Source organism: Mirounga angustirostris, unplaced genomic scaffold (assembly GCF_029215605.1).
Source record: "Mirounga angustirostris isolate CCGP_5_RB_7025 unplaced genomic scaffold, mMirAng1.0.hap1 SCAF_10, whole genome shotgun sequence".
NCBI classification, from domain to species: domain Eukaryota; kingdom Metazoa; phylum Chordata; class Mammalia; order Carnivora; family Phocidae; genus Mirounga; species Mirounga angustirostris.
Window position 1 is genome coordinate 36388670 of NW_026991718.1, and position 26867 is coordinate 36415536.

Sequence of the window (26867 nt, forward strand, 5' to 3'; positions counted from 1 at the left end):
GAACTGCTAGATCACATACTAGGTATATGTTTAACTTTTAAGGAAACCACCAAACTGTTCTAAAGTTGTACCAAGTTATATTCCTAGCCACAGTGGATGAGTGTTCATTGCTCTATCCATGTCCTTGCCAACATTTCATATGGGTAGGTTTTTTTTTTCATTTTAGATATTCTAGTGGATGTGCAATGGTAAATTTTAAATTTGCATTTTATTTCCCTAATGTCAAATTTTTTGAAAAGATTTCATTTATTTATTTGACAGAGAGAGACACAGCGAGAGAGGGAACACAAGTAGAGGGAGTGGGAGAGGGAGAAGCAGGCTTCCCACTGAGCAGGGAGCCCAATGCGGGGCTCGATCCCAGGACGCTGGGATCATGACCTGAGCCAAAGGCAGATGCTTAATGACTGAGCCAACCAGGCGCCCCAGTAATGTCAAATTTTAAATTAGATTTAGGAAAGGTTTTAGTGGGGAGCCTGGGTGGCTCAGTCGGGTAAGCATCTGATTCGGCTTAGGTCATGATCTTGGGGTCCTGGGATCAAGCCCCATGTTGGGTTCCCTGCTCAGTGAGGAGCCTGCTTCTCCCTCTGCCTCTGCCCCTCCCCACTGCTTGTGCTCTCTCTCTCAAATAAATTAATAAAATCTTTAAAAAGAAAAAAGACAAGATTTTAGCATTTTTTTTCTTGTGCTTATAGACCAATCATATATCATTGTATTTCATTGTATCATTTCAGGTCGTTGGCCTATTCTCATAAAAATCTTAGAATCAGCTTGACAGCTTTTGCAAAAGAGTCTGTTGTGATTTTGTTTGCAATTGTATTGAATTTACAGATCAGTTTATGGGGAGATCACATCTTAATAATATTGAGACTTCCAATCCAAGAACACACTCTGTCCATTTATTTAGCTCTTCTTTAATTTCTCTCAGCAATTTTTTATAGTTCTTGATGTAGAGATATTGTATGTCACTTGTTAAAGTTATTTGTAAATACTTTATGTTGTTGATGCTGGTAAATATCACATTTGAATTCATTTCCCAATTGTTAACTATTAGTATATAGGAAATAAGTGGATTTTTGTATGTTGATCTCACATCCTGCAACCTTATTAAATTAATGTATTAGTTCTAAGAGGGTTTTGTTGTTGTTGTTTTGTAGATTCCTTAGATATTTTATGTAGACAATGTCACCTGCAAATAGAGACAGTTTTACTTCTACCCGTCCAGTCTTGCCTTTTTATCTCGGTCCCTTTCCTTATTTTACTGGCCAAGACTCTAGCGCAATGCTGAATTAAAGTAGGAAGAGTTCATGTCTCTGCCCCAATCACCAACTATGACATAAACTGGGTTTTGGTCAGTGCCCTTCATTTGGTTGAAGAAGTTTCCTTCTATTCTCAGTTTGCCAAAAATTTTATTTTTTTTAATCATATGATCATCTAGTTTTTCTCCATTATTCTCCTAATACAGCAAATTACATTGATTTGATTTTCAAATGCTAAACCAGTGTTGCGTTCCTGGGACAAACTCTACTTGGTCATGATATATTGTGGTGGATTCGATTTGCTAATATTTAGTTAAAGATTTTTGCATTTACATTTATTCTATTTCACTGCCAGACTAGGGTCATACCAACCAGGTGTACTGCAATTCACTTCTGATGCTGACTACCCAGTCTACCCCAAGGCTCACTTCAGATGCCAACCACAAGTCTCAGGGTGGGGGGAGTCCCCAGACCACCTGCATTTCTTACTGACTGGCTATAAATTTGGAGGTTCCCATGAACCCCTCTAGTTTGATAATTTGCTAGAACAACTCACAGAACTCAGGAAAGTGCTATGCTTAACAATTACAGTTTTATTACACGGGGTATACCTCAGGTGATATCTGGGAGGGTCCTGCATACAGAGCTTCCATGCCCGCTCCTCTTGAATCAGGGTGTATCACCCTCCTGCCACATCCAGGAAAAGGACACTCTACTGAGTTTTGGGGTGCAGATTTTTTACTGAAGTTTCCTTGCATAGGCATAACTGATGAAATCATTGGCCATGTGATTAAACACAATCTCCAGACCCTTCAACTCTCTCATCACATGGCTGGTCGTTCTGGTGATCAGTCTTCATCCTGAGGTTTTCTAGGGGCCCATTCTGAGTCACCTCATTAGTCTAACAAAGCTACTCCTGTCACTCAGGCAATTATAAGGGACAAAAGCTAAATTCTTTATTGTACAACAATGCTCATGAGGGCAGTGGTCTATAATTTTGTTTTCAGAATGTCAGTTTTTGGTATTAGGGTATTGTTGTCCTCAAATACTAGTTAGGAAGTATCCCTACCTCCTCTATTTTCTGAAAGAGTTTAGTAACATTGGTGTTATTTTGAAAAGACATGCATAAAGTTCAGTGGGAGCTGCAATATAGTGTTTGGGACAATATTTCTGGTAATGCAGTTTGCATTACTATTTCTGATGAAGGTTAACATGTTGATTAATGTTGAGTTTGAAGCTAACTGAAATCCTCGGATCTTTTTTCTCATCAATTACTGCAAAGCCAAAGCTCTCCTGCTTCTTGTATATTTAATTATTTTTGGAAGTTCAGCCTACCATTTATCCTTATAAAAATTTAAAATATCGTCCCAGCCCACAGAGGCCGTTCGGAACCTCGATCCTCTCCTTCAATTAACAAAACACTCCCCCCACCTCGCGCTTTGTGCTGCCTTTTGTGTTTCATCCAAGTTGCTGATGAAAATCTAGATTCCATTCTAACTGAGGGCAGAGTCCAGTGGCCTGTTGATAAAGGCAGACTCTGAGTTGACCTCAGCTCATTAAATCAACTTTCTTGGCTACTGTTCAACCATTAGTAAATCTGCTTGCTTTTATTTTCCCTCCATTTATTTCTCTTTCTTATCTTCTGAGATATTATTACTACATCGGGCTAGTAACTATCACAGAAAGCCTGGAAATCAGCTTGAAATTTATTTCAAAATCAAACCTGACTTCTGGGTGAGCCGAATGACTAGATGTGACTGTTTCCTGCATTCTTACAGGCACCAGTTTGATAGCCCTCTCTCTCTCTTTTTTTTTTAAGATTTTATTTATTTATTTGAGAGAGGGAGACAGAGATAGCAACAGAGAGCAGGAGTGGGGAGGAGAAGGAGAAGCAGGCTCCCCACTGAGCAGGGAGCCCAACGTGGGGCTCAAAACCAGGACCTGGGGATCATGACCTGAGCCGAAGGTAGATGCTTAACCGACTGAGCCACCCAGGCGCCCCTGATAGCCCTCTCTTACGTTTTATGGTGGATTTCTCTCTCAATGATTCTGTACTACCAGGATCAGTGTCATTTTTCTTTATGAAAATAGGGACAGGGTCGCCTGGGTGGCTTAGTCAGTTAAGCGTCTGCCTTCACCTCAGGTCATGATCCCAGGGTCCTGGGATCAAGCCCCACATCGGGCTCCCTGCTCAGTGGGGAGTCTGCTTCTCCCTCTCCCTCCCCTTGCTCATGCTCTCTCTCTCTCTCTCTCATTCACTCTCTCTCAAATAAATAAAATCTTTTTTAAAAAAGAAAAGAAAATAGGGACAATCTGTCAATCTCTGTTCATCTGGAACTTTTCCTCTACTGCATGTTATCTTAGAAGGTGAAAGTGTGTTTCTGTGATAAGATTTACAAATTCTTTTTTTTTTTTAAAGATTTTATTTATTCATTTGAGAGACAATGAGATAGAGAGAGAGCATGAGAGGGGGGAAGGTCAGAGGGAGAAGCAGACTCCCTGTGAAGCAGGGAGCCCGATGAGGGACTCGATCCCGGGACTCCAGGATCATGACCTGAGCCAAAGGCAGTCGCCCAACCAACTGAGCCACCCAGGCGCCCTACAAATTCTTTTAATACCCACGGCTGTGTATAATTTGTCTCAGCTTGGAGACCTGATTTATTTCTAAATGGTGATATACTCTCACAACCACAATCTATTTTGGGTTGCAAGTTCATTACAATTTTTATTTTACTTTTTTTAATTTGAAGGCTTTTTTTTCCTTTGCTAGAGAAGATAGAAGTAAAATAGAAATAGAGCAGTTTATAGCCTAATAATGTGTTTTTTGTTTATTTATGCATTTGAGAGAGAGAGAGAGAAAAAGTGCAGCGCAAGCCAGGGGTGGGGGTGCAGAGGAAGAGAGAAAGAGAGAATCTCAAGCAGATTCCACACTGAGTGTGGAGCCGGATGTGGGGCTCAATCTCATGACCCTAAGATCATGACCTGAGCCGAAATCAAGAGTTGGACACAACTGACTGAGCCACCCAGGCGCCCCCCCAATAGTGTGTTTTTTAAAACAACCTTTATTGTGATGACAGTTACACAAAGCTGCATATGTTAACTTACGTAGAGCTATATGCATGCATGTGTGCACGTGTGTGCACACACACACACACACAAATGAGTGCATGTATAATTGGTAAAATCTGAATAAGCTCTGTGGATAGTACCAATGTCAGTCTCCTGGCTAGGAAATTGACAATGTGCTATAGTGTTTTGACAGTGTGCTATGGTTATGTAAAACGTTAACATTGGGGAGGTAGGGTGAAGGATACACCAAACTTCCCTGTATGTTTCTTTACATCTTTCTGTGAATCCGTAATTATTTCAAAATAAAAAGATTTTAGGGGGCCCAGGTCATGAGGCTAAGCGTGGAGCCTGCTCAAGATTCTCTCCCTTTCCCTCTGCCTCTGCCCCATTCTCTTAAAAAAAAACAAAAAATGGGGCGCCTGGGTGGCTCAGTTGGTTAAGCGACTGCCTTCGGCTCAGGTCATGATCCTGGAGTCCCGGGATCAAGTCCCGCATCGGGCTCCCTGCTCAGCAGGGAGTCTGCTTCTCCCTCTCCCACTCCCCATTTGTGTTCCCTCTCTTGCTGTGTCTTTCTCTGTCAAATAAATAAATAAAATCTTAAAAAAACACAAAAAACAAAAACAAAAAATGGTTTTTTAACTTTATTTTACATAATTATTAAATGACTTTATGTCTAAAATGTAGAAAACTCAGAAAAAGTATTTTTACATCTTATTATACATGTATACAATTATGATGAAAACACAGATTTGATTCCATTTAAACCTCTTCTGTAAATGTATATGCTTGGGTATATATAATGATTTTCCTTCAAATTAGAATGATAATGCACATGCAGACTAATTTCAGCCTTTTTAATTCTTTAATTTTTTTAAAGATTTTTATTTATTTATTTATTTGAGAGAGAAAGAGGGAGAGTGCGTGAGCAAGCGCCACCAAGGGGAGGGGCAGAGGGAGAGGGAGAGAGAGAATCTCAGGCAGACTCCACGCTGAGTGCAGAGCCTGACACAGGGCTCCATCTCCCAACCCTGAGGTCATGACCCGAGCTGAAATCAAGGGTCAGTCACTTAACTAGCTGGGCCACCCAGGGGCCCCGATTTCAGCCTTTTTATTACACAAATAATACGTGAACACATTTTCATTGTAAAACATTCAAACCATAGCAACATACCAAAGCAAAATGGGCAAGTCTCCCTTGAATCTCCACACGTTCACTCCCTACATAGTTGTCACTTACAGTGTGATGACACACAATGTGAGCCACTGGTTCACTTCCTTCAAGGCCCTTCTCCTTTAAATATACTCACATATGTACATATACACATAGATGGCCAAGACATGTAGATCTTCCCATACAGGTACTTGTGGGCCTCTCATTGTTTATGATAATCGCCCCATTGCATGAATGGACCGTAATATATTTAACCACCCCCTTGCTGATGAGCATGTAGGTGGTTTTATTTTGGTGGTTGTTGTTACTTACGTAGACATCTTTGTACCTGTATGTATTTCTTTTCTGAAAACCTTTCAGGACACCCTGTCCTTGTCTGTGTATCCACAGTGCCTCTTCCATAATGCTTGTACTTCCCCACCACATGAAAGCACAACCATCTACTGTCTCCCTACCCTGAATTATTGATCAGTGTGATTATTACATATTAGTTATTAATTACCTTAGCCCTATCACCCAGCACAGTGCCTGGCACATCAGAACTGTGTGAATGAATGAATGAACTACTGAATAAACAAATGAATTATAAACAGATCCTGAGTCAGAGGTCCCTTCACTGGGACAAAGGAACACAGTGAGAGTGAAGTAACTTGTATTTGCATAATTGCTTTTGCATTTAAACTCCTTATCTCTTCTCATTTATAGAAATATAAATAAAACCAGTTCTATGAAATTAACAGAGCAGTTTTTTTACACCCATTTTGTAGACAGAGGGCTTAAAGAAGTCCATGGAGAAAGGGCCAACAGTGCAAGCTTCTGACACACCAAGTTAGATCAAGTCAGCTATCTGTGGACTATTCCCAAGCACCTGAATTTTGTAATATTGTAAAAGAACCATAAAACATTATTCTTATTTACATCTGTGTTTAATTTTGAGGATGCATTAGTGATACCTGAGCCCACCTCAGAAGTTCACGGTTGAGGAACTAGGTGCCATTCTGACTGGAAATGCCAGGGGCTGGGTTTATGCTTTACCTGCTGATGCAAACCTGGGAGTGTTTGCAAGGAGAGGCCATCCTGTCTTGAAATTAACCCTGAAGTAAACTTTTCCGAGGTCAATTCTACCAAGAGAGTGCTAAGTAGGGAAGTGGTTTGAAGAGTCCTGATGGTTGACACTTGCATTGAGCAAGCATGTTTATGAACAGGAAGGCCATATGTTTTTTTTCTCTTGATACCAGTTGGGTTTTTTGTCCTTCTGTGATATAAAAGCTGTCTTTAAGAGACATGAGCAAAGCAGTACTTTGTCTAAAGGGCATTATTCTGAGTCAACAAAGCCAATCTCAAAGGTTACATGCTGTGTGATTCCATTTATATAACATTCTCAAAATGACAAAGTTATGATGATTAATCAGGGGTTAGCTTGGGTAGGATGTTCCTAAAATATGAGGGAGCTTTTTTTTTTTTTTTTGGTGCTGAAGTAGTACAAATCTTACCTGAAATAAAATTTCATAGAGCTATACACCCCCCCACACACACACCCCAAAAAATAAAACAGAACAAAAATTGGCAAAAATCTGAATGTGGTCTCTATTTGAGTTAATAGTATTATAGTGACGTCACTTTCTTGTTTGGTTATTATACTATGATTATGTAGGATCTTATCATTAAGGGAAGCTGGTGAAGGGTATACAAGAACTCTGTACTATTTCTGTAATTTCTTGTAAATTGAAAATTATTCCAAAACAAAATTTTGTTTTTATTTTTTAAAAGATTTTATTTATTTATTTATTTATTTATTTATTTATTTATTTATTTGAGAGAGAGAGAGAGAGCATGAGCTGAGGGAGGAGCAGAGGGAGAGGGACAAGCAGACTCCATGCTGAGCACAGAGCCCAACACGGAGCCTGATCCCACCACCCCGAGATCATGACCTGAGCCAAAATCAAGAGTCAGAAACTCAACAGACTGAGCCACCCTATGCCCCACGAAGTTTTGTTTTTATTTTTTATTTTTTTAAAGATTCTATTTATTTGTCAGAGAGAGAGAGAGCACAAGCAGGGTGAGCGGCAGGCAGAGGGAGAAGCAGGCTCCCCGCGGAGCAAGGAGCCTGATGTGGGACTTGATCCCAGGACCCTGGGTTCATGACCCCAGCCGAAGGCAGATGCTTAACCAACTGAGCCACCCAGGTGTCCCAAAGTTCTGTTTTTAAAAAGCACTTTGTTTTGGGCAAAACCAAATCGCAAAATAGAGAAGAGAACTGCAAGAGGTTTTGCTATATGGTATTTAATGGTGGAACACATTGTAGGTTAGTGGTTGGGATCCCTAGCTAGGACATACGCAGTAATACTACTTCACTATCGTGTGTCCCTAGGCAAGTTACTCAACTTCCTTGTATAAAAGAGGGATAATAACCATGTCTACCTCATAGAACATTTATGAGGATTCAGTGAAATAATGAGTGTAAGGCCCTTGGTACAGGAGCAACCCGCAGGAATAACTCAAGTGTTTCTTATAAAATTTTTGTCTTATTTTTATATGCAATAGTTACTATCTCATCGTCAGTTTTGAGCTATCTTTCTATCAAGAGTGGTGGACTTACGCTGATCTTTCTGGTTTTTATATTTTTAAGATTTTATTTATTTGAGAGAGAGTGTGTGAGTATGTATGCGTGTGCATTCATGCATGTGAAAGCAGGGGTGGGAACAGAGGAAGAGGGAGAGAGAGAATCTCAAGCAGGCTCCGTGCTGAGTGCAGAGCCCAACGTGGGGCTCAATCCCACAGACCTGAGATCATGACCTGAGCCATCCAGGCACCCCTGGTTTTTATTTTTTAAAAATACTCATTTATTTTTTAAATCCACATTTAGAAAATATCTAAGCTAGCTTTATGTTTTAGTTAGTTGGATAGAGTTAATAATACTCATTGTAATAACAACAGTAACAATAACTAGAATTGATATAAGTCAGTTCATCATTTTCACAGTGCTTTCTCTAAGGACTGACTTTGAACTTCATAGTAAGCTGTGATATAATTAGGCATTTTTAATACGCATTTTCAGATCAGGAAAAAATTTGGAGCTAGTAAGGGACCTACTTGCTTAAGGTTTAGTCTTCATGTGGCCCCTGCAACGATCCTGATAAAACACAAGTTAGATCATGTCAGTCTTCTGCTCAAAGCTCCAGGTGTCCCATCCTAGAACCCCCCACTCCCCACAACATTAGCCTATTCCCTCACTCAGAGTCATTCATTGGAGGACATTTCTCTGAGCCTCTGACCTGAATATTTGAAATCACAGCCCACTTTCCCACCCACCCGCGGCCCTCTCTGATCTTTTTGTATTTTCCCATTCCATTAATCACCTTCTGATAGAGCATGAAGCTTACTTATTTATCAAGGTTATTCTTTCTCACCCACTTCTCTCTGTAAGAATGTGAGCTCTGTAGGGGCAGGGATCTCTTTTATTCATGGATATACCCCAAGTGCCTGGGAAAATGTCTGACACGTAGTAAGTACTCAGTAAATATGTATTGAGGGAATGAATTCAGGGCAGAGAGTATGTTCCAAGTTAATAAGCAACTTCCTTTATGCAGAATGTGCTTCCATTGCTTTGCCTCTTTTGCTCTAAGGGAAAAAAAAAAAAAATGAAAGGTTGCTTATCCAGAACTCAACAAATTGGCCCAACTGGTGCTCTTAGAAGTTGCTTTCTTAGCAATTCTGATTGTCCTTCCCTCAAGGGAACATCCTGTTTCCAAATGTTCTTTAAAATATCTTTCAGACCTTGTGTCAGAGGCTGTCTTTTTTTAAACCAGCAGACCAAGCAAGAGGGGCATGAACATCAGGAGTTAGGTGAGATGTGACAGAGTAAGGGGGGGGTTCCCATTGGAGGAGGACAGGGCTCAGAAAGACAGGAGGCTCCGGTGCCATGGTCACTCGGGAGAATGTGGGTAGTAGGGTGTGGACTTAAGGGGGTGGATGATTTTTTTTCCCCTGGAAAGCCACAAGGGCTCATGCTATAAAACTTCAAGGTCTATTCCAGTCTGGTGATTGTTCACCCAGACAGAGAAGAGGAAGGTGAGAGGCAACAGTCTTTCCCAGCACACACTAGTTGCTATATCCAACCCAGGCTCTTATATGAGCCTCTAGCTGGGAAGCTACTGCCATTAAACAAAGGAAGTATGTATAACTGAATACATTAAGCAAAGAAGACTGTATTTTGTCTTAAGTTTTGGCCCACCTACTTTAGGAGAAAGTTAACTTTGGTTTGAACCAGTTTCCACTTCTCGCTATTGGCGTCTCTTTGGCCTGTGGGCATTAACCACCTCAGCTCATGGGAAGAACTGATATAATAGGTGGTTTAGCTACTTCTGGACAATTCTATACTAATGTGGATGTCTTGTGCCAGAGAATGTGCTAGAGATTGTTTTCCTGACTTTGTGTGCACTTTGAAAAGAAACACAGAAAGGAAAAGCGACTTCCCACTTAACCTAACATAGTGTTCCTGATACGCAGTTTCACTTTCAGCATTGATAAACCTCGCAGCTCTGAAGAACAGTGGGCCCCAGTTGTCTTACTTAGGGATCTATAGCTGGTCAACCGATCTCAGAAAATGAATCCATCCTCTTGTTTTTTTCCGCTTCTGGCCAGCTTGGAATGTGATCTGTATCTTGTACTCGAGTGTTTCCCAAGAGTTTTGACAAGAGTCCCTGAAGTCAAATAACTGTGTTTAGCTCAACTATATAAAAAATATAAATTGCATAGCAACTCTGTATTTTCTTATTGAGCCAAAGCCAATTTTTCTAAATATACACAAAGTTGTGCCCATTCATGGAGCCTGGTGAAATGGGCGTCTCATTTGAGAGCTTATGACCTGGAAGGTTAAAGGTGATTCTTGAGCATGAAAAGCAAAGCATCACATAATGTGACATAATGGTCGGCAGCATGGGTGCCAGGCAGTGGCTTAGAGGGATGAGGTCTTTTTTTTTTTTTTTTAAGATTTTATTTATTTATTTATTTGAGAGAGAGAGAGAAACAGCACGAGAGGGGAGAGGGTCAGAGGGAGAAGCAGGCTCCCCGCTGAGCAGGGAACCAGATGTAGTACTCGATCCCAGGACTCCGGGACCATGACCTGAGCCGAAGGCAGTCGCCCAACCAACTGAGCCACCCAGGCGCCCGAGGGATGAGGTCTTGATCCTCATCTGGGATGTGTCCGTCTTCTTTTGTAAAGTAAATGCCTGACAAAGTGCCCAAAGTCCAAATCTCTCCCTCACTTTGCAAAAGAAGAAAGACCTCTCCCTGACTTATCTGGAGTCACTACAGGGCATCAGTTCTCAAATGCTTTGGTCTCAAGATCCCTTTACAGACTTAATTATTGAGAACCAAAGAGGTTTTGTTTCTGTGAGTTCTACCTGTTGATAAGTACTGAATTAGAAACTAAAGCAAAACTTTTAGAGCATAAAATATATAAGCACGTACTCCGTTACCTGATAAAACTAATGACATCATCACACAACATACAGCCTCTGGAAAATTCTTCTGGAATATTCCGTCACATGTTCCTGAGAGAATGAAAGTGGAAAGGACAAATAACATCTTATCATTATTATTAGTGTTATTATTATTATGACAGAAATAGTTTTCATCATTAGGCCTCCTAAAAGGGCCTCTGGGATGCCCAGGAGTCTCTAGACCACACTTCGAGAGTGGCTGCTATAGTGCATTGACTCAAGGTTAAGAAATTTCCAGATCACAACATAGAAAATTCCAAATTTTGTTCAGTGAAGAAGTTGCCCTTCCAGTAAAATTTTACTGTTTATGTTTAAGAATTGTATACATTGTCAGGGCACCTGAGTGGCTCATTCGGTTAAGCATCCAACTCTTGATCTTGGCTTAGGTCTCGATCTCAGGGTCATGTGTTCAAGCCCCACATTGGGCTCCACATGGAGCCTACTTAAAAAAAAAAAAAAAAAGAATTATATTTATATATATATATATATATATATATATATAGTTGTGCCCTAATAAGAGTTGTGAGGATAATCAATCTAGAAGAATTTTTTTTTTCCAATTTCAACGTATATGTGTATTTTCTTTGCCAAAAGTGTTGTAGGGTGATTAGTCATGACTTCCAAACCCACATACTTAGGCCATTTGGATAAAATTCTGCAGGGGAAGTAGAAAGCCATGATAGAAAACTTCTGGCTCCTGGGAGAAAATTGTTTCAGTGGGTGATGCTGGGTCTCCCATCCTGGTCATGGCTGGGCTACATAGATGCCTTTAAAGGAATTTTGCTTTAAAATGTCAGAGTACCTGAAATTGTATTCTTTGTAGCTGTTTAAGTTATAAAAAATTTAAGATGCAAACCTCAAAATGTATGAGAGACTTCATATATTTTTCAAAGTTATTTGGGAGGAATACAAGCAGAAGATATAATGACCCCTGAGGCAGGGTATTCAGGGATGTCCTTTTATAGATGTGGCTAATGGGTTTGAGATAAATATTCCTCTTCAGTGAAATATTTTTTTGTAAACCATCACACAAACTATTAGCAGTTCCATCTGCCACTCAAAAGGGAGTGACCAAAAATGTCACATGATGGCTTCTACCTGAAATTTTAGTTTCTTAGCTCTTGGAAGTGTCAAGAGAATCTAAGCCATTTGATTAGGATTTTCCTCCAGTCTGAGGGAAATACTCTTCACCTCAGAAAATGAAAATACCTGAAGTATCTGTCCTATTCTGACAAAACATTCTTTTAGAGAAGTAAAAAAGTCACCAAAGAATTGTAGGACAGAGATACACAGGTTCGTTTTTTTCTTGAGAGACCGTGTCTAGTCAGCAGAACTCAGGCGCATGGGCTAACTTCCATCTGGATGGAAAAGAACAAAACCCCACCAGCACTGATTTTTCTGTGCACTTCTAACCCTCAAGAGAAGAGCCAACATAAAAGGGATCAGGTTCACATTTCTTCCTAGAACTTCTCCCAGGCACAGTTCCCTGGCCACTTGGCCCAGCCTTGGGCTGGCCTTCCCTCAGCATCTTGTTCCTCCTTGATTTTTCAAATTTTTAATTACTGTTAGTGACAAGCTTTGAATTTTAAAATTATCAGATGGAGAATTACCTATACAAGTAAAAGGATAGAAGATAACAAAGTAAGGTTTTCAGGCAAGAAGCAAATGGAGGTCTATTTTCAAGAATTTTTTCTTTCTCTAGTTCATGATGTGAACTGTGCCAGAGGACACCTTTGTGTGCCAGAGACAGAGAAGTTTCCAGATTCTACCAGATGTATAATATATATGGCTGTGCTTTTAAAAAAACAAGAACAAAACAAAACAAAAAACACCCGTTTTTAAATTTTAGAATAGTTTTAGATTTTAGAAATCATGGAGATAATACAGTTTTCCCATAAACCCCACTTGCACGTTCTTCCATTATTAACATCTCACATTAGTGTGATGTATTTGTTATAATTAATGAACCAATGAACATTATTATTAACTCAAGTCTCTACTTTATTCAGATTTCCTTAGTTTTTACCTAATACCCTTGTATGATTCAATGAGTTCACCCAGGATTTAGTTGTCTTGTCTCCTTAGGCTCCTCTTGGTTGTAACAATTTCTCAAACTTTCCTTGTTTTTAATGGTCTTGACGGTTTTGAGGAATACTGGTCAGGTTTCTTGTAAAATGTCTCACCGTTTGGACTGTCTGATATTTTCCTCCTGATTAGACTTGGGTTGTATGTTTTTGGGAGGAAGCCTACAGAGGGGAAGTGCCATTTTCATTACATCATATCAAGGATACATTCTGTCAACGTGACTTAGTGGTGTTGACCTTGGTCATGTGGCCAAGGTAGTGTTTATCGTTTTCTCTACTCTGAAGTTTAAAAAAAATAAAATAAAATTTTGCTTTGATTTCCTTTTCATACTGTCCTCTTTGGAAGGAAGTCACTATGTGCAGCCCACGTTTAAGGGGTTGGGAGTTATGGTCCTCCCCCTTGAGAATCCACATAAATTATTTGGAACTCTTCTGCATGGGAGACTTGTTTGTTCCTCCCCATTATTTAATCATGTATTTACATCAGTATAGGCTTGTGAATACTTATTTTATACTTTGGGTTACAATTCAATGCTACTTCATTTATTTTCATGTAAACCATTCCAGCTTTGGCTATTAGGAGGAGTTCTTCCAGTTGGCTTCTATGTCTCTGTCATTCCCCCATCACTCTGTGTGTGTGTGTGTCTGTGTGTGTCTGTGTGTGTGTGTGTTGCATGGCGTTTGTGCTCATCTTATCTGTTTCCTGCTCCAATCTGAGCATCAGCCATTTCTCTAAGGTGTTCTATTGGCAAATAGTATTAGAGACCAGTATCTGGATTACCTCTCCTCCTTTCTATTTAAAATTAATAAGTCAACTAGTTTTTTTCATTTCTAAGATGTCTTCAAACCTCTGAAATGGTAGAATTTTTCTTCATTCAGCACTAGTGTCTTCTCTTCAAGTAATAATAATATCTTGTGCTTACATAATAATTCTTTATGAACTAATTTTTACTATTAAAAAAGGATTCATTACAACAGATCATCTGAGGTTTTTAAGCGCTGTGACTTTTATCCTGCTATGTCTGGTATCCTGAAATGTCACTAGTATGTGATGTAGTATGTACTGTGTGGCTAAGCGGCAGGGGATTGTCCAGATGAGCCTCAGAAAGCAGTGTTCTTGATATCGGGGCCAGCGATTCCTATACCCTCTTGCAGAAATTTTTTTTTTTTTTTAAGATTTTTTTTTTTTTCAGTAGGGAGAGAGAGAGAAGCACAAGCAGGGGGAGTGGCAGGCAGAGGGAGAAGCAGGCTCCTCGCTGAGCAGGCACCCCTATGTGGGACTCAGTCCCAGGACCCTGAGATCATGACCTGAGCCAAAGGCAGACGCTTACCCGACTGAGCCACCCAGGCGTCCCCCCTCTTGCAGAAATTTAAGTCTAAATGTTACTGCTTTTGTTACCTAACATCTCACCATCTGGGAAAAATAAAGCACTTAAATGAAGAACAGCTGTATCTTAGGCCCATGATTGACTTGTTCCCAGTAGCTAGGATTTAATCCCAAGTTTGTTTTTCAGCCACCAGCATAGTTTTAAAATTAACTTTGCATTTATGGCTTGAGGCAATGAACCAAAAAGTGAAAGAATGCTAAGACAACCGTAGGATTCTGGTGAACTGCAGCCTGTTTCTCTGTGAGCCTGGTCTCACGAGTCCCCTTCTATTTCCAGGTCTGACCGAGACAGCAGTCTTCAGTTGTGAGGCCCACAATGACAAAGGGCTGACCGTGTCCAAGGGTGTGCAGATCAACATCAAAGGTAAGCACCAGGGCCAAGCCTCGAGCATGTTCTGGGAGCTGGTCAGGGGACACAGCATGAGCTCTGCAGCCAGCTACCTGGGTTTGAGCCCTGTCTTCCCCCACTGACTTTCTTTGTGACCTTGGACAAGTCACTTAACCTCCCTAGCTTCAGTATAAAATAGGGATAATTACAGAATCTACATAATTTTGAGGCTTATATGAGATAATGACAGTAAAAACACTCAAAATGGTGTCTGGTGCATAAGTCTTTGATAAACGTTAACTCGTTTAGTTCTGCTTAGTCTGAGAAAATAGGCTGAGATGTCTACCCTCGATCTTCTTAGCTCCTGTTTTCACCTTTCCCTCCCCCACCTTGAACTAGTCCCCATTACCTGTTGAAGAGCCCCCAGGGGTGGGGGTGGCTTAGGGCATCGATCGAAGGAATGGGCTCTGTCCTTACCAGGCAGCTGGGCCTGAAGCGAGTCCATCCCATTTCCACCCACCCCCCCGCCGAGAGGAGAGAGGGGAGAGCCGGGAGCTCCCATGCCTTTGCCTCCTAATCTCCCTATCGCCTCTGAGCTGGGATATAACATAATGGAAGACTTGTCTTTGAAGGTCCGCATGCTAGTGGAGACATTCCAATCCAATCATCTACCTCCTTCTCCCTTTGTGGGATCGAAGTTAGTTAAACCCGAAACGTGAAAGTAAATATACTGTCATTTTATCCCTTTTCAAATCATCTTTCTTAGCTTCTCTCAGAGAAACTCAAGCAAATTTTATGTTTTAGTATTTGTTCTTTTTTTTAAATATTTTATTTATTTATGTATTTATTTATTTGAGAGAGTGAGAGAGAGCATGAGTGGGGGGCGGTGGGCTGAGGGAATGGGAGAAGCAGACTCCCCGCTGAGCAGGGAGCCCAACTCAGGGCTCCATCCCAGGACCCCAAGATCATGACCTGAGCCAAAGGCAGATGTTTAACTAACTGAGCCACCCAGGCGCCCTATTTGTTCTTAATTTAAATATCGAGAAGCAAATATTGATTCCATATTCCTTTTGGTCTTAATCTTAGGGATACAGCACAAGGAGAAAGCAGAATGTGTTTAATAATGAGTTAAAAGTTAGGTAAGATACAGCAGGGGACTCAATTTACAAAGAAGTTATATTTTAAAAAGGTGCTGATGGGGGTGCCTGGGTGGCTCAGTCAGTTAAGCATCTGACTGGATCTCAGCTCAGGTTTTGATCTCAGGTTTGTGAGTTCAAGCCTCACATTGGGCTCCACACTGGGCATGGAGCCAACTTTTAAAAAGTAAATAAATAAAATAAAAAAATAAAAAGGTGCTGATGTTTCATTTCAGCAAATCAACTAGATGAAGGTGATGAGGCATTTTCTAAAAGTTCATTGGAAGAAAAAAAAGAGCAAACTGAAACTTACACCCAGAGGAAGTGTATAACTTCCTCACTATGAGTCTCATTATTACAATTTTCAAAAGATACGTTGGGAATTTCAGGAATTCATGAGTAGGCGTAAATTTATAAAGACTATTTTCATAAAGTGTAAACACCTTAAAATTTATTTATAAAATGAGAGACACTTTTTAAAATTTTATGCTCCACACAGAACTTAGCTTTTTTTTTTTTTTTATCAGTCCTCTTTTGAAAACTTATGTTTTTGGTTTTCATTTCATTTATTTAAACATTTATGTCAACGCAACCAAGACTTCCTTCTTCTAATCTCTTATTAACTATAATATATGTGGCCAAATTATGATCTGGAAAGGCAGACATTTTAAGACAATTCTACAAGTGATCTATTTAGGGAAGTGAGTCGAACAAAATGCTGATTCTTTCCCACTCACCAAGCTGTGTGTCTACTAGTAAACAGAAACTCCTGAATATGGTACCTCACGCACTTCTCATGGTCCCAGCTCTCCTTCCCCCGGTCTTCTGCCCACCCTGTCATTGCTTCACCTCCTCCAGCACACCTCCCCCAACCCTCCTCCTTGTGTTACTTTTTTTTTTTTTAAAGATTTTATTTATTTATTTGAGAGAGAGAGTGAGAGAGAGAAAGAGCACAAGAGGGGGGAGCGGGAGAGAGAGAAGCAGACTCCCCGCTGAGCAGGTAGCCCGATGCGGGACTCGATCCCGGGACTCCAGCATCATGACCTGAGCTGAAGGCAGTCGCCCAACCAACTGAGCCACCCAGGCGCCCTTGTGTTACCTTTTTAATCTTCCCCTCAGCCCCATGGAGCAGTGCTACTACCATCCCCACTATTAGAGGAAGGAACAGAGTTTAGAAAGGGCATTTGACTGTGGCCGGGGCCACACAGCCAGCCAGGCAGGAACCAGACTCCCCAGTCCCTGCTGGTGCTCACGCTGACGTGCTTGCTGCCTCCTGCAACCAGCCTCCAGTGTCCTACTGAGGGACACGCGCTCCGGGCTCAGACAGACCTGAGTTCTGGGCCCCGTTCTACTGCTTACGAGCTCTGTGATCTTCGGCAAGTTTTTACCTTCTCTGATCCTCAGTATCCTCATCCATAAATGAGGATCGTGAGGCCACCTCTGTGACAGGGTTCTGGTGATGATTAAACAAAGCGAAGTCCATAACGTCCTGGCCCATAGGAAGCACGCAAAAACAACAGTCATCATTTCTGCTTAGAAATGTGATTATGACTATTAATTAAGAATTAAAATTAGCCGGATGCCTCAGTGGCTCAGTCAGTTAAGCGTCTGCTTTCAGCTCAGGTTGTGATCCCAGGGTCCTGGGATTGAGCCCCCCATCGGGCTCCTTGCTCGCCGGGAAGCCTGCTTCTCCCTCTCCCACTCCCTCTGCTTGTGTTCCCTCTCTCGCTGTGTCTCTCTCTGTCAAATAAATAAAGATTTTATTTATTTATTTGAGAGAGAGAATGAGATAGAGAGCCTGAGAGGGGGGAGGGTCAGAGGGAGAAGCAGACTCCCTGCTGAGCAGGGAGCCCGATGCAGGACTCGATCCTGGGACTCCAGGATCATGACCTGAGCCGAAGGCAGTCGCTTAACCAACTGAGCCATCCAGGCGCCCTAAATAAATAAAATCTTTAAAAAAAAAAAGAAAAGAAAATTAAAATTAGCATAAAGTAAGATCCTCAAACTTCAGATCCTTCTTAGATTTGAATTAAGATACCTAGCCATGTCCCACACGTGGCCAGGGTCATTGCACACCTTATGGTATTACCTGCCTCCACTCCCAGCAGATGCAATTGGCTCTTTTGCTTGAACTGACTCTCACCTGTTTCCTTGGCCTGGAAAGCTTCTCCCCGCTCCACCACGCACCCACACTCATGCCCCCATAGTACCCTTCTCTTCCTGGCGTGGGGCTCTCTCATCATCAGGTAATATGGGTCTCCCCTCCTCTCCAACCAAGAGCTGAACAAGAGTAGGGCCATGGCTCTTTGTCCTCATGCAGAGCGGCACCCAGCAACATGCCTGCATGCAGTAGGGTAGTGACCATGAGCTCAGGGAAGGGAATAGACGTCTCTACATCCTTTTCCAGCTAAGGCCTCACTTTATCAGTGGGCAGGAAAGCAGGTCTGTGCTCCACTCCTCTGGCCCAGGCAGAACCATCCTATCCCCGGAGACCTGTCTATAAGCTAATATGCTTAGTCTCGGCATAATGTGGCTTCTTTTTAAAACTTGGGTTGAATTTTCCTAATCTTAAGAAACAGAAACAGGCTTGATACTGCGTTTGGTGGCTGTGGCCACCTATGGTTTATAACTGTGTTTGTATATGTGTCTTTGTTTTTGCGTAGCAATTCCCTCCCCGCCAACTGAAGTCAGTGTCTACAACGGCACCGCAAACAGCCTGCTTATCTCCTGGGTCCCGGGTTTTGATGGATACTCCCCGTTCCAGAATTGCAGCGTTCAGGTAAACCTGCAAGATGAAGAGGGAAGTGCTCTGAGCGCCTACCTGATTTTTCTTCCACCTGAGGATGGATGCCGAGGCCTTCAACACCTCTGTTCAGAAGTCCCTTGACCTCTTCCCCACTCAGTGTCCACCGCACATGCCCCATTTTATGGTGTTCTGCCCCGGGATGCTGCTTCCTTTCTGCTCATGGTCCAGGGCCCAACCAGAACAGAAACAGGTTTCTAGGATAGAACATCATGAGACCAGGGAGAATTAATTTTTAAGATATAAAAACACATCCCTAAATTAGGACTGGCTTGTGAGCAGGAGTTCGGGAAGCCAAGTACTCCTCAACCTGGCTCCTCCTGGGCTGGTGGCCATGAAGGACAGGCAAGCAGGAGATGGGTCATTTTTGCTGTCAAATGTAGCACCTTGGCCCCTGGCTCCCAGGCATTAGAGGCCTTGCAAAGTCTTTCCCCTTTTTAACCACTACCCAAAATTGGTATGAGATAATGCTGTAAGAAATACCGGCTAGCCATCCTAAAATGGTACCTTGCCGTGATGTAGGCTCTGCTTTGAGTGTTAATTTCATTAAAATGGAAAGTGTAGCTCACAATTATCTTACTTAAAACCCACACCAGAGGGGTGTCTGGGTGGCTCAGTCGGTTAAGCGGCTGCCTTCGGCTCAGGTCATGATCCCAGGGTCCTGGGATCGAGCCCCGCATCGGGCTCCCTGCTCTGTGGGGAGCCTGCTTCTCCTTCTCCCTCTGCCTGCTCTGCCTACTTGTGCTCTCTATCTCTCTGTCAAATAAATAAATAAAATCTTAAAAAAAACACCAAACCCACACCAGCACTGCAGGCTCAGAGTGCTCACAGAGCCCATAAAGTGGCAAACCCAGAAAGTTCTGATGCCAAAAGCAGCGCTCAGAACCATCTGCTCATCCATGTCTCAGAAGAGACATTGCTTGTGGGAGCAGGTAGTTGAACATGTGTGGATTATCCACTGAAAACATGAATACATTCTGCCCTGTATGTTGTCATACAGTAGGGTCAGAAATTATTCTTAGTTTCATAAATGTCTGGTCTTACTAGCTGAAAACATTTTAACCTGACACTGCCATTCATGCCAGCTCAACTTGAAGCAGTGACTTCTAAAGAATATTATATGTTGACAACCAGATGTTTTTAATACCAAACAGAATTAGTTTCTCTGTTTTTATTACTTCCCACTCTTGTCTAACAGCTGTTCCTTCTCTGGAACGTGAAAACATCCTATTATCCCCAAAATAGCCTCCAACCGCACCCCACCAACTCTAGCTTTGCTTAATTCTTGCCCAACTTTATTTGTAAACCTCCTAAGGGCTGGTAAGTGTTAGGAATTCTTATTGTGTCTACAAAGTCCTCACCAGGGATATCCTCTTTTTTGGGCAGCTTTTTCTGAGATATATTTCACAGACCATAATACTCACCCATTTAAAGTATATAGTGTTGGGGCATCTGGCTGGTTCAGTCAGAAGAGCATGCAACTCTTGATCTTGCGGTCGTGAATTTGAGCCCCACGTTGGGTGTAGAGATTATTTAAATAAATAAACTTTTAAAAATAAAGTGTATAATGCTTTTTGGTATGTTCACAGAGGTGTGCAACCATCACCATTGTCTAATCAAGTCAATACTCATATAAGCTATTGGTCTGTAGTTTTCTTGTGTTAGCTTTTTCTGGTCTCGGTATCAGGGTGATACTGGCCCTTATAGAATCAGTTGGGAGGTATTCCCTCAACTGATATTTCTTAGAAGAGTTTGTGGAAGATTGATGTTAATTCTTTAAATATTTGATAGAAATCACCAGTGAAGCCATCTGGTCCTGAGCTTTTCTTTGCAGAGAGTTTTTTGAATACTACCTCAACCTTTTTACTTGGTATACATCTCCTTAGATTTTCTATTTCTTCTTGAGTCAGTTTTGGTAGTTTGTGTGTTTCTAGGAATGTGTCCATTTCCTCTGGGTTATCTAATTGTTGGTATACAATTGCTTATAATAATCCATTATAAGCTTTTTTTTTTCCTTTGAGGTTAGTAGTAATGTCCCCTCTTTCATTCCTAATTTTAATAATTTGAGTCTTCCCTTCCTTTCTTCTGTTTGCTTTGGGTTAGTTTGCTCTTTTTTTTTTTTTTTTTCCAGTTTCTTAAGGTAGAAGGCTAGGTAATTTATTTGAAATTTCTTCTTTAATATAAGCCTTTATACTATATATTTCCCTCTAAGCACTGTGTTAGCTGTATCACATAGGTTTTGGTATTTGGGGGCTTTTTCCCATTCATCTCAAGTTTTTTGGTTATTTTCCTTGTGATTTCTTTTTTTTTATTATTGGTTATTCAGGAGTATATTGTTTAATTTTCACATACTTATGAATTTCTCAAATTTTCTTCCTTTGCTTATTTCTAATGTTATTCCATTGTGTTTGGAGGATATACTTAATATGATTTTCAGCCTTTTAAATTTATTACAGTTTGTTTTATGGCCTAGCATTTGTTCTTTTCTGGAGAATGTTCTGTGTGTCCTTGAGGGGAAGGTATATTCGCCTGTGGTTGGGTAGAATGTTTTATATGTCTGGTAGGTCTAGTTAGTTTATAGTCTTATTCACTTCTTCTGTTTCCTTGTTGATCTTCTGCTGAGTGGTTTTATCTGTTACTGAAAGTGGGGAATTAGTGTCTCAACTATTATTTTTGAATTGTCTGTTTCTCCCTTCAATCCCATCTATATACAGATATAGATATATAGATCTATATAGATATAACTGAAGCATGGACCAGCCCTTTTTAAAACTGCTGCTGAGGGGCGCCTGGGTGGCTCAGTTGGTTAAGCGACTGCCTTCGGCTCAGGTCATGATCCTGGAGTCCCGGGATCGAGTCCCACATCGGGCTCCCTGCTCAGCAGGGAGTCTGCTTCTCCCTCTGACCCTCCTCCCTCTCATGTTCTCATTCTCTCTCTCATTCTCTCTCTCGCAAATAAATAAAATCTTAAGGGAAAAAAAAAAAAAAAACTGCTGCTGAGCTGTATGAAGAGTCCAAGAAGACATGAGGCTCCTGCCCACATGAGTATGGTTGCCTTCTGGGAGACTTTGAGGACAAGTTCTGCCCCCACCTTGAGAGAGTAGGTCTCAGGGTGGAAATGAGATAGAGTAGGGTGGTAAGAAGGTCTGAAAACATCAGGTCACCCCTGAAGGTAGAAGATGATCACACATAAGCGTCACCTGCTTTCTCTCTTTTCGCCTCGGCTTTGGGCAGCCATGGCATGAGTGAAAAATCATCCAGTGACTATCAAATTGCAGGCCTTCCTTGCCCACCTTGGATCCTGTGGTGCCAGACATGGTTATTCTGTCTTTGCCCCACCAGCTAGCTCAGCCTCCTTTCACCCATAAGAATACAGTTATTTTACAAGTTAAATTATAGGAGTAATGTTGTGACATACCTGTACATGTAATTATTTGTTGTTTATCTGAAATTCAAATATAACTGGCTATCCAGTTTTCTCTGACTGGTCCTAGCAGGATTAGTCAGGACTGGCTCTAGAAGTTAGACTTTTATATTCTGCACATTAACAATATATTCCCACTTCTGAAGGAACCAAGCATAGTTTTGTAGCACATCCCCAGCCCATTACAATTTTAAACTCTGACTTGGTAACAAATGAATGTTTTGGACAAGATTCAGATCCATGCACTAGCAGGACACACCCTCTCACTTCCTTTGGTCCTGATGTTAGTTCCTTTCTTCACCCATTTTTGGGCTGCATACTCCATTTCTATTTTTAACTCTCCCACGTACTTCTTGCTATTTCATGCCCTCTTTTCCCCTAGGACCCACTGAGAAGGACTGTTATAGAAACCCTGTCTTCTTCCAGCAGTGTGTTCTCAAAGTGCGTCCCTGTGCTTGGAAATGCTCCACACATTGTCCGGAAATGGGGCAGGGGTGGAAAGCCAAAGGTTTCCTCCACCTTAGTTTCAGGGGTTGGTCACCAGGAAGTAGGTGCATACTCTAAAGTGGAGAAACAAAAAGTAAGTTCTGCCAACAGCCACCACCAAGATAAGCACGTAACTCTTTGTTTCTTCTCTGGTGGTTCCTCAGGCCAACTGGTACTTTTGTCACCCAGTGGAGTCTGCGGGTCTGAGTCAGAGGTGAGACTTGGCCCCAACGCCACCCTCGTGGTATCCACTAGGGGATTTGGAATTCCAAAATGTTATTTGTGGCCCCATGGCCTAAATTTCAACACATATATCCTGAAATAACAGCATTGTGTATCCACACCCCATGACTGCAAGCCCGTTATTATTAGGAATATGTACAGGGTTTAAGATTTGTCTCCCCAATTACTTTTGGTTACTTGTGTTTTATTCAATATTATTTTCTCTTTTCTGATTTTATAAGTAATACATATTGTAGAAATTTTGAAAAACATATAGTGGGAAAAAAAAAAGCATTCTCCCTTGTTCCCATTCCCAGACAGGAGGTTATGCTTAAGGGAAAAGGTAGAAGTTTGGCCTAGGTCTAGGTTTTTGCTTGTGTGTACAGGGGACATCGGGAGAGGGATACGGAGAGACTGGTAGAGCTTACGGAGGGAAAGATGAAGAGAAAGAACTCAGAGGAAACTGCCAAGGTGTTTTAATGAGATTTGGAGAAAAGTTTGTTGGGTGAAGTACAAATGACTCTTCCCTATATCTTCCCACCAAATAATGTCAGAAAATGTACATTCTCTGCATATGCTTTTGGACTTGAATTGATATTGGGGTGGGAGTAGGGGTTAAAAAAAAAAAGGACATGCTAAAATTTACCTTGAGGCAAGAGCAGAGTTCATCAGCTTGCATAATGAAGAGAAATACAGAATAAAAACAGAAATCCCTATCCCATCCATCAGTAGGATTTGGGAACTGTTCTCTGTAAAGGGACAGATAGTAAATATTATTTAGGTTTTGCCTCCACCTAGGATGTCGGTTGTCTTTGGAGCATATTCTGTGAAACAGCTGAAAGAAGAAATCAAGAATTGAGGTGGTTCTGAGAAAGGAAGGGCTACTTCTTCTTATTTCATATTATAATATAAATTACCATCATTATAATATGATAAAGATCATCATTTGCTCTGTTACCTGCCACAGTGAGAATGCTTATTTTAGGCCTTTTGCTCAGGTCCTCGGGGGCTGCTCCAGTAGGCATGAGTAACACACAGTAATGCTGGTGGGGAAATTCGTGTGTGGCCCGAAAGGAAGCAGCCACTTCCCCTCAGTGGAGAGGAAGGGCCACGTGCACCGAACAGATGAGCGCTCTGTGTCTGGCATTCCCACCACCTTACTAATGCCTCGTCCACATTTCTACTCACTTAGGTCAAGGAAGTTGATCCGCTGAGTAACGGCTCGGTCATGATTTTTAACACCTCTGCTTCACCACATCTTTATCAAATTGAGCAGCTGCAAGCGCTGGCTAATTACAGCGTTGGTGTCTCCTGCATGAATGAAATTGGCTGGTCTGCAATGAGCCCTTGGATTCTGGCCAGCACGACTGAAGGAGGTAATTCCTGGAGTTCAGGATAAATATTGCCCCTAATGGCATGTGATTAAACAAATGCTTCCCGGTGACCTCATTTAGAGTTTAAACTTTGCTTTGTTTGATCTTTGTCTCTGGAGGAGAATTTTACTGAGGTAGCCATTGAAAATGGGGAAGAAGACATTTCCTTCTATTTAGTGACAAAACTCACACTGTGAACAGATAACATGTTCTTTTACATGAGAAGATAATAGCAACACACTCTATGGCATATGTTATTTTAAATTAAAATATAATAATATAAAAATTATTGGGCGCCTGGGTGGCTCAGTTGGTTGAGCGACTGCCTTCAGCTCAGGTCGTGATCCTGGAGTCCCGGGATCGAGTCCCGTGTCGGGCTCCCTGCTCGGCGGGGAGCCTGCTTCTCCCTCTGACCCTCCCCCCTCTTGTGCTCTCTTTCATTCTCTCTCTCAAATAAATAAATAAAATCTTTAAAAAAAAATTATTAATCGTAGCAACAAATTCAAGAAATAATGAATGTGAAGATGGTTAATGTTTACCAAACACCACGTGCCCGGCACCACATTAGGTACTTTGCATGGATTTTTTTTTTTTTTTGCATGGATTATTTTATTAGATCCTCAGAGAAGCCCTATGAAGTATTTTCTCTCTATGCTATCTTGCTCATAGCAAATTTTATTTATATCTTTAAACTGTAAAGAATTTTCCATTGTGCTATTTTTGATTTCTGAGATTTTTGTTTTCTTCTGTGAATATTGTATTTATGTTAAATTCAAATCCACAGTTTCTGTTCTTTCCCAACTTAGAGTTCTAGATTGCTAGAACAGTCTTTCCTGCCCTTAACTCTGGCCTCATCTAGTCAGTGCTGTAGTCTTAATACAGATGGGGGGGCGGGGCAGGGGCAGATAGGTCGGGATCAGAAATCTTTAGGGCATAAGCCTTGCACAAAATGACACTCTAGTGCCCAAACTGTAAAATATCTTTTTCTCTCAAATGATAAAGAAAAGCCTTTGAGAACGGTTTTTATATGCTGTGTTTCATTTTCATTCAGTTCAAAAACACTTTTTCTCACTTCTTCTTTGACTCATTAGTTAGCTATATAACTTAGTTTCCAAATATTTTGGGGTTTTCCAGAAATCTTTGTATTCCTGATTTTTGATTTCACTCTGTTGGTGCCCAAGAACATAATCTGTATCACTTGAATACTTTTAAATATATTGAGACTCTTTTTATGGCCCAGAACACGTCTTTCCTGATAAATGTATGGTATGCACTTGGAGAGAATGTGTATTCTGCTCTTACTATATGGAGTTTTCTATAAATATCAACTTGGTTGAGTTGGTTGATAGTGTTTTTCAAATTATATTCTTACTGCTTTTCTGCCTACTTCTATCAATTATTTAGAGAGAGACATTGAAATCTGCAGTTACAATTTTGGGTTTATCCATTTCTTTTTGATGCTCTAGCCGGTTTTGCCTTAAACATTCTGAAGGTCTGTTATTTTATGCATAAATGTTTAATATTACTGTGCTCTCCTAATAATTGGCCACCTTCTCATTATGAGATTGCTTCCTTTATCTTTGGTAGTATTATTTTCTGTGCGATCTACTTTGATATTAATATAGCCATTTTAGCTTTCTTTTGAATATGTGATACATCTTTGATTCCTCTTTCTTTTTAACTTATTTATATCCTTCTATTTAATGGGCAGTGATCTAAGTGTTTTGTTTTGGACACCCCTAAGTGTCAGTATTGGTTTTCTTTCTTCACCCTCCTCACTCACTTTCTCTAGCAAAGAAGTCGCCTGTTTCCCCACCTTTGGAAGGTAAACAAGGCCGCCGATGCTCCTGGAGCCAGATGAGGGAGGAGGAGTGAGGCAGAGTCCTCCTCATTCATTGTACAAACTTCCGCTTATTTCCCCAGTTGTCTGTCTGGCCTCTCATTGTGCCTTCATCCTGCCAGTGCCCCAAGTCCAAAGGCTTTTCAATTCGGAGACTAAAACAGCATCCTGTCTCCAGGGGGATTTGGAAGGCGTACCTAGCAGGTGTGTGGGAATAGGTTAAAGGGATCTTGAGGACTAGCTACTTCCCGGTCAAACTTTCAATCTTCCAGTTTCAGTACCTGGGCCCACAGCTTCTGAGCCTCTCTGCGTCCTTTGGAGAGAACAGGTTTGCTGAATTAATTATACCTTCCGCATCTCCTTTTCAGCTTTTGAGTATATGTTGACATTTCCTTTCCACTGTTGACTCTGTTGTACCTTATGAGTTTATACTGTTTTAAATTCCTTCCTGTCGTCATAGAGGGGTTTCAGGAGGAGCAGACATAAAGACATGTTGAGTTGGCCATGTTTATCCATAAATTCTACAACCAATTTGAAACCGTATGGCTCAGTTCATAACACAGCTTTAGCTGTGTGACATTTCCTAAGCAGAAATGAGGGTTAGAGTACACTTTTGTTTTCTTTTTAGGCATATCAGAAATATATAACTTAATCTCCTCTAAATAAAACTGTAGGCAATGGTTTGGTATGTATTATTGCAATTGTTTTTATTCTTTCTATATGTATATATAAAACATTTTTTATTTCTAAAATGGATTGTTATTACATACCTTTTTGCAATTTG

The 26867-nt window shown here is 41.1% G+C and overlaps 1 protein-coding gene across 1 annotated transcript in view; it reads left to right on the plus strand.

The window, feature by feature from the left end:
* The window catches only part of MERTK (MER proto-oncogene, tyrosine kinase), a 106451-nt gene that overhangs the window by 44707 nt on the left and 34877 nt on the right, over positions 1-26867 (plus strand). Inside the window, exons 5-7 of the mRNA XM_045884547.3 lie at positions 14749-14835; positions 18599-18714; positions 24063-24246. Coding sequence (XP_045740503.1) covers positions 14749-14835; positions 18599-18714; positions 24063-24246 — 387 coding nt within the window. The remainder of the gene's footprint in view (positions 1-14748; positions 14836-18598; positions 18715-24062; positions 24247-26867) is intronic.